The 8,337-nt window shown below is 37.1% G+C and overlaps 1 protein-coding gene across 1 annotated transcript; it reads right to left on the bottom strand.

Annotated features, from left to right (window-relative positions):
• Nucleotides 1–3,751: 3,751 nt before the first annotated feature.
• On the bottom strand, nucleotides 3,752–7,906 carry LOC128291568 (uncharacterized). Its single transcript, XM_053026740.1, has 5 exons — nucleotides 7,445–7,906; nucleotides 6,906–7,084; nucleotides 6,097–6,193; nucleotides 5,788–6,012; nucleotides 3,752–3,808 (listed from the first exon to the last, which is right to left on the bottom strand). The coding sequence occupies exons 1-5, from the start codon at nucleotides 7,904–7,906 to the stop codon at nucleotides 3,752–3,754; spliced, it is 1,020 nt and encodes a 339-aa protein (XP_052882700.1).
• Nucleotides 7,907–8,337: the final 431 nt, after the last annotated feature.

The raw sequence follows: 8,337 nt of genomic DNA, 5'->3' as shown, positions 1-8,337 counted from the left end.
AATTCTGAGCCTTTTTGTGTCAAGAAAGATCTTGCTAGTTTACTGGTTAAGCATTGGCCTACTCTTTGGTTTTGTGTTCAAGTCTCTGCAAATGCAACAAGGATTTATATTTTTGCACTTTTCTATAAAACTGATCTAAATTTTAAATGATTTTTCTCTCTACTGTTATTTAGATGTTCCTTTTTCATTTTTTCCCAATTGTTTTTTTTATCATGTTCTTCTTAAAATTTTCTTTTTGTCCTATTCATCTTGTGTAATTGCTACGTTGGATTGCGCTATTACTTGTTCTAGTGTGCTTTAAGGTAAGTTGAGTCGGTTGTTTTTGTTATACGGTGTTATCGTGCGAAATGAGGATTCTTCAAAATCTCGAGGTTTGATAATCTTGTTGTGCGTTGTGTTTCGAAGTGCTAGGGGAGACTCAAGAGATGCTTAACACCTCTCGTTTTACTTAGGAACTGAATATGTACTGGGAATCCACGGTAAGTAGACTTCCACCCATTTCGTGTAGTGAGTCAAAGGTTTCGACAAAATTTGATTGTTGTTACTTGCATGTTTTGTGAATGTATTGTTGAATTGAATGTTTGGAACTTGTTTTAGGCTTGAAATTTGTAATTGGGTGTTTTTACAGCATCGTATAATAGGTGGGTATCGAAACCCCTTCCTTTCCTGCATTTTTCTTCGTAAAAAATGGGACTGTCGATGGCACAGGGGTGTATGTGCAGGCCGTGTGAGCCACACAGTCGCGGGGGAGGCCATGTAACCCCCTAACTCCGGATTTGGGTCACACGGGCATGTGTTAGATCGTGTGTTGGAAAATAACGTGTAGGGGTCACACGGGCTGGTATATGGGCATGTGTCCAGGCCGTGTAACTCACTAACTTTAGAATTAGGTCACATGGGTAAGATACACGAGCATATGTCCAGGCCGTGTAACTCACTGACTTCTGATTTGAGACATATGGACACCCACACGGCCTTATGCCAGACCGTGTGGAGTCACACGGGCGTGTGAGCTTGGAAACTAAAATTCTATCAAGGATGTAGTTGATGTGCGAGGCGAATGTAAGTCTTCCGTAGGATGTGTATGAATTGAAATAAATTGTATGATATATTTTATTGTGAACATTCGTGACTCAAGATATCGGTATGAGCTAGATATTAATGATATCGACCTCTGTTATACTAAAAGTGTGTGATTGTATCTGCATTTGAATTATATATATATATCCGTCATTTGTTCTGCATCTACATGGTGCAGGAGTTATGATTTGAAGGAAATGTTCTGTACTGATTTGGTGTTCAAACCACTCATAATTATATCTGATTTGGCAATGAGACTGTAAACACTACAACGTGTCATACTAACACTATGAAGTGTGTAGGGATGGATAGACATTATATACATATTGGTGTGTATTACATTTGTATCTATAACTGATCTGCTACAAATCAGGATTGTTTTGTGTCCAAAACTATCTTCAGTTATTAATCTGACTGACAAGACTGAGTTGCTATCTGAACGCTCAATAAAATATGAACTGTTATACATAGACTAATTTTTTATGCTACATTCTAAGCTGCAACACACAAATCATTTTGATTGAATTTTAGGGAACTCCCAGAACTAAGCGGCCGGCAGACGAGGGAGACGATCATCTATCTAACTTATTATATATATATATATATACATATATGTGTGTGAATTTATGTCTTTGATTTTGTATTTAAGTTTCAAAGATTCAACTATGTTTTCAGATAACGAATGATTTTATGGCGTAATTATGGATTGAAAAACTCACTTTTAGTATGACTGTATTCTTAGTTTTAGGGTGTTACAGTTTTGTTGAATATTCTTAGATATATAGTTCAACAAAGTTTGCATTGATTGTAAGTGAGGTATTTGATAGAGTGATTTATAGCAATTTGAGCTTAACTTTGGGGTTGTAATTATTCATTGTGAGAAGGCAGATTAGCTTAATCTAATAATTGTACTGAATAAATTTAAATTGTGTTAACAAAAATCTTGTGTTAATTATCTCTTATTTTTCTCCTCTTTTCACTTTGCCTTAAAAATTGCTCTATTCCAACTTATGTTACCACATCAATTAAAATGACTAATAGAATAATAAATTGGAATAAAATGCAAATTGAAAATATACTTAATAGTATATAAATTTTATAATTTATAATTAAATTTAAATAAAGAATAATTTAAATTAACCCAATTCAAATTACTAACTACTTTATTTATGATTTGATCGAAACAAGTCTCCAATAACCCAGTTTTCGATTCAGCAACCTAATGGAAAAGTTTACATTAAACTTATTAAAACCCCAACCGAAATGTATAATTTGCATGGCCTAAATAATGGGTATATGCTTGATTTGCATGATCTATGAAATCCATTGCTTTAAACAAGTTATTGAAATTATTGATTGAATTTTCGAAATTTTTTAAAAGTTTGACCAACAAAAATATAAATGCAATATATATAAATATATGTTCAATCAATTATAGTGTAGGATTCAATTAATACAAAATAAAATGAATACAGAATCGAATAAAGTCGAATTAATTCAGAAAGTAGGTACTCAAGGGCTTAGTGCTTCCATCCTAACCAACAAGACAAACCTCATTGACCAACTTAGTTGTGGGTGAAATTTTTTTTTAAATAATAAAATATAAACTATATTTAAAAGGTTAATTGAGTTGGTCTCCCATCAACTAGGTTCCAACTTAGTTGAGTAATTACTAAAAGCTTATTAAGAAACAATATTAATTTTTAGGATTTTGTCTCTTTATATTTTGTTAAATCTAGAAAAAAATGTACACATAATAAGAATGATGAGTATTTATAAACATAAATCTAAGCTTTAGTATTTCAACCTAAGCCACGTTTAGTATTTTTATTTATTTTTATATATTTGTTATATGAATGTTTTTACTCACATTATAGAGGTACTATAATTTAAAAAAATTATATTTTTAAAAATGGATAAGTATGAGTGGGAAGTTAATTAATAGTAGTGTATAATATTTTAAAGGAGTAGATAATTTTTTTAACTATATAGAGAAATTAAAGTACATAAATAACCCATATATTACTATTCAATCATAATTTTCTTTGACCGACTTATTCAAAGGTCATTTGATTCGTGACACTAAACTTAATTAAAAATATAAAATATAATGGAAATTATATCACACTAGAATGCATGTGGAAACTATATATTTAGAATATAGAGGTGTGTTTAAAAATAACATATAATAAATAATGAAATGTATGGTTTGAAACTAATTAATAGTAACCCATGAAATATGTACAATATTAAAATGAAAAAGATTATGTAACACCCCAATCTCGGCCTAGATGTTATGGCCGAATCTAGCGAGGTCACATGGAATGGAATTTGAAATCGAACTTATCGAGTAAAAATCGTCTTTTATTATTATCTTCTATTTATCTCTCGTAAATTTCAAAACTCATTTCCTCGTTAATTTGATTCGTTTAAAAACATAATTTGTAGCGAAAGCTTTTAAAACCGTGATATTTGAATAACATCGTTCGCGTTTAGGAAAACGTCATTTTGAATTAAACCGAGCCTTTGTTGAGTTTGCAGTTTAGAAATCCATGAAAGCAGTGAAAATCCAAAGTAAAGGAAACAGTCCAAAAGTCCAATTTACATCAAAAATAACCCAGAAGGTAAATAGGAAATAACTACCATAACTAAAATTAAAATAATTCAAAAATCATGTGGTTATCGTCGAGTCCTCCGCCGCACCGATCCGTCTAAGTTTGAGGATTATCTGTACAGATAAAACAAAAAAGGGTGAGTTTATGTAAACTCAGTATGTAATCCCCACAGAAAACATGCATACAGACAAACAACAAACAGTCAAATACAGTCTGGGCCTAAGCCATTTTCAGTTTCAGTAGCAGTTCAGGCCTTAGCCCATTTCAGTTTCAGTATCAAATATGCATTAGGTCCTAAGCCCATCATAGTAACAGTACCAAATATACATTAATCAGTAAATAGAGTCCTACCCAACTAGCCTCTACGCACCATCTTCGTCCATCCTTACACTCCATGTAGGGTTTAAAACAACCACCTATCCTTACACTCCAAGTAGTACCGAATGCGGCATATAATCAGTAAATTGCAGCTGAGCTGCCTGATAATAGGCTTAAGAGCCTTTCAGTACACTTCCTCCAAATATCAATATCCCAACCAATGCAATGCAACATACAGTATATGACATGCTAATACATGAATATCAGTTATACCTACAGTTCAGTATTCACTCATATAATCATCATGCTCAGTACATACATCACACATATAGTTCACGCATTTGAGGGTCTAAATAGTGCTTACCGATCCTACAGTAGGTTCACAGTTGACTTGGGCGACTCGTGCAACCTTAGAACATATTTCAGTTAAATGGGCTCACACGCCCATGTGGCCTGCCCGTGTGGCCCATACGGCCCAATTTGGCCTTGGCCGTATGATCCCACACGCCTGTATGAACTACCTGTATGAACCCACACGCCTGTGTAGCCCACACGGCCCAAATCAATCTAGCTCATGTGTCGCACACGACCTTCCTAGCCATCACACGGTCATGTCTTGCGCACACGGCCTGGCCTCGTTGATCACACGTCCATGTTATGGTACACGACCTACCACATGGGCGACCACACACCCATGTGGCGTCGACAGTGGGGATTTTGGCTATCGCAGAAACCCCATTTTTTGTGTTTTCAGGTACACACCTGATGTCGTTTCGAACCAAAAGCACTCTAGAACAGACCAACACCTAAAATCGACATCCAAACTCCACAATCAGTCCTAATTCACGATTAAACAGAAACCACAACATTGACAATAGTTCAATTAAACTATTCGTCTCTTACCCCAACACTTATAGCAAATAACTATAATTTCGCAAGAGTGGAGTCTCGGTCTTCACGATTCGCTACTGCCAAAACAACCATAAGACCCCAATCAATATTTAAAAACAAAAACACGAGTTACCCAATAATGAAACTTCACTTACCAGAGTCATGCGACAAAACGAAAATAACAAGAACTAAAGTGTGACGATTGACAGAACAAAAAGAAACAAAGTCGAAAAGAAAAACAACAAAAAGGAATGGCATAGAAGCAAAGAACCAACGTAAGAAATTTGGGGATTTTTTCTTGGAAGTCAAAGAAATTTAAAAAAAAAAGAATAAAACAAAACAGACAAAAGATACCCAAACATCCCTTAATTATCTCCACAATCCCTAAATTTACTCCCCCTAATCCCATTAACCTACAACCACTCCAAAATCCCCACTCAACCGAAATTCTTGTCCATCGTCGTGCAAAAATAACACTTATGCTCAAGTAGGGATTCAAACTCCAGACCTCCTACACACCAACACACATCTTAACTACTTGAACCAATAGACTCATTCTGATATGCTTTTACAATTACTTAAATATAAGCTCACTGAACAGAGATAGGGCTTATATCTGAAAAATACCAAAATTTTCCAAAGTTAAGGTTGAACTTGGGACCTCACACACACACCCAGAACACTTAACCACTGAAGCAGATACACAGTTGTCATATTTTAACAGAAACAAAAATAGGAATTTTGAGGCGTTACAACTCTACCTCCCTAAAAGAAAATTTCAGCCTCAAAATTTACCTAATCAGAACAGATGAGCATACTGCTGACGCGTTGCATCCTCAGGCTCCCACGTGGCCTCCTCAGTGCTATGATTCCGCCACAGCACCTTCACTAATGGAATAGACTTCCTTCGAAAAACCTTTAAATTACGATCCAGAATCTGAACCGGCTCTTCCTCGAAGGTCAAATCTGGCCTAACCTCAATCTCTTTAACAGGAACAATATGAGTAGGATCAGAGCGGTAACACCTCAACATCGAGACGTGGAATATGTCATAAATATGGTCTGACTCTGGAGATAACTCCAACTGATAAGCGACCGGTCCCACTCGCTTCAAATTTTAGTAAAGCCCAACAAACCTAAGGCTCAACTTGCCCTTATGACCGAACCTCAAAACCTTCTTCCATGGCGAGACCTTAAAAAACACGAAGTTCCCCACAGAATACTCAATCTCACGCCTCTTCAGATTAGCATAAGACTTTTGTCTATCAGAAGTCGCCTTTAGACGATCCCTAATCAGTCAAACTTTATCCTCAGTCTCAGAAACCAACTCAGGACCCAACACTCGACGTTCGCCCAGCTCAGCCCAACACAAAGGAGTACGACACTTACAACCATACAGAGCCTCATAAGGTGCCATCTGAATACTCGACTGGAAACTGTTATTGTAGGCGAACTAGGCCAACGACAGACAATCCTTAAAACTACCTCAAAAATCAATAATACACTCGAAAATCAATAATACAACTTCTCAACATATCCTCTAGCATCTAAATCACCCTATTAGATTGACCATCGGTCTGAGGATGGAACGCAGTACTAAAGTCCAATCTCAAACTCAGAGCTTCATGTAACTTTTTCCAAAACTGAGACATGAAGCAAGGATCCCTATCAGAAATAATTGAGACCGGTACCCCATGTAGTCTCATTATCTAAAAAATGTAGAGCTTCACCAACTTCTAAACAGAATAGTCGTTCCTAATTGGAATGGAGTGCGCAGACTTGGTCAATAAATCCACGAGGACCCAGATAGAATCCTTTTTAGTGGGACTCAAGGGCAACCCACTAACGAAGTCTGTAGTTACTCGTTCCAATTTCTATAAGGGAATCTTAACTGGCTGCAGTAAACTCGAAGGTAACTGATGCTCAGCCTTAACCTACTAGCATGTCAGACATCGTGCCACGAAATTAGTAACCTCACGCTTCAATCTTGGCCACCAGTACAGTTCTCGAAGATCTCGATATATCTTATTCCCACTAGGACGCATAGCATAAGGGCTACTATGTACTTTTCTCAGAGTAAACTGCCTCAAATTAGTATCATTCGATATACAAATCCGACCACGGAAACAAAGTACCCCATCACTATTCAGCCCAAAGTCCATAGTGCTGCCACTCTCAACCTAACGGAACCGTAAACTCAGAGATTCATCCTCGAACTGTTTATCTTGAATCTGCCTAGTCCAAGTCGGTTTAACTTGCAACTAAGCCAACAGACTCCCATAGTCGAATAGACTAAGTCGAGAGAACACCGCTCTCAAATCAGTTATCGCCCTATGGCTCAACGCATCGGCCACCACATTTACCTTGCCAGGATGGTACTCAATAGTACAATCATAGTCCTTAAGCAGCTCAATCTATCTACGTTGACTAAGATTCAACTCCCTCTGCGTCAGGAAGTACCTAAGGCTTTTGTGATCAGTGTAAATAATACACGTCTCACCGTATAGATAGTGCCTCTAGATTTTCAAAGAAAAGGCTACATCGGCCAGTTCCAAATCATGGGTCGGATAGTTTGCCTCATGCGTCTTGAGCTGACAAGACGCATATGCCACAACCTTACCGTCCTGCATTAGAACACAACCCAAACCCACATGCGACGCATCGCTATCTACTACAAACTCCTTTCTAGTCTCAGGCTGTATCAGAACAAGAGCTTGAATCAAAATAAACTTGAGCTTCTCAAAGCTCTCTTGCTGTGCATCAATCCAGACGAAAAGGACACCCTTACCCAGAAGCTTAGTCAAGGGAGCTGCAATCAGGGAGAATCCATCAACAAACCGCAGATAATAGCTTACCAGTCCCAGAAAATTACGAATCTCAGACACATTTTTAGGCTGCTTCCAATCCAATACAGTCTTAATCTTTTGAGGATCGACACGAATCCCCTCAGCAGAGACCACGGGTCCCAGAAAGGTTACTTCATGCAGCCAGTATTCACACATACTAAATTTAGTATAGAGCTACTTTTCCCTCAAAATCTGAAGAACCACCCTAAGGTGCTCGTCATATTCATCCTCAATCTTAGAATAAACCAATATGTTGTCAATGAAAACTACAACGAGCTGATCTAGGTAGGGCTGAAATACTCGGTTCATCAGATCCATGAAGGCTGCCAGTGCATTAGTCAGTCCAAATGGCATCACTAGGAACTCATAGTAACCATAACGAGTCCTAAATGTTGTCTTATGCACATCAGCCTCCTTAACCCTCAACTGATGATACCCAGAATGTAAGTCAATCTTAGAGAATACCAAAGCTCCTCGAAACTGGTCAAACAGATTATCGATCCTTGGTAACGTATACTTGTTCTTAATGGTCAGCTTATTAAGTTATCGGTAGTCAGTAAACGTCCTCATAGACCCATCCTTTTTCT

Source organism: Gossypium arboreum, chromosome 4, assembly GCF_025698485.1.
Source record: "Gossypium arboreum isolate Shixiya-1 chromosome 4, ASM2569848v2, whole genome shotgun sequence".
NCBI lineage: Eukaryota > Viridiplantae > Streptophyta > Magnoliopsida > Malvales > Malvaceae > Gossypium > Gossypium arboreum.
Note: the sequence above shows the minus strand (reverse complement) of the source record. Positions and strands in the feature narration are given on the sequence as shown.

What these genes read in the sequence shown, in the direction of transcription:
- LOC128291568 (XM_053026740.1), bottom strand. Translation starts at nt 7,906, where the DNA reads ATGTGTGAATACTGGCTGCATGAAGTAACCTTTCTGGGACCCGTGGTC. An exon ending in ATGATTTGGAACTGGCCGAT is followed by an intron (nt 7,085 to 7,444) that starts GTAGCCTTTTCT and finishes CGGTTCCGTTAG; the next exon opens with GTTGAGAGTGGCAGCACTAT. An exon ending in GGAACTTCGTGTTTTTTAAG is followed by an intron (nt 6,013 to 6,096) that starts GTCTCGCCATGG and finishes TAAAATTTGAAG; the next exon opens with CGAGTGGGACCGGTCGCTTA.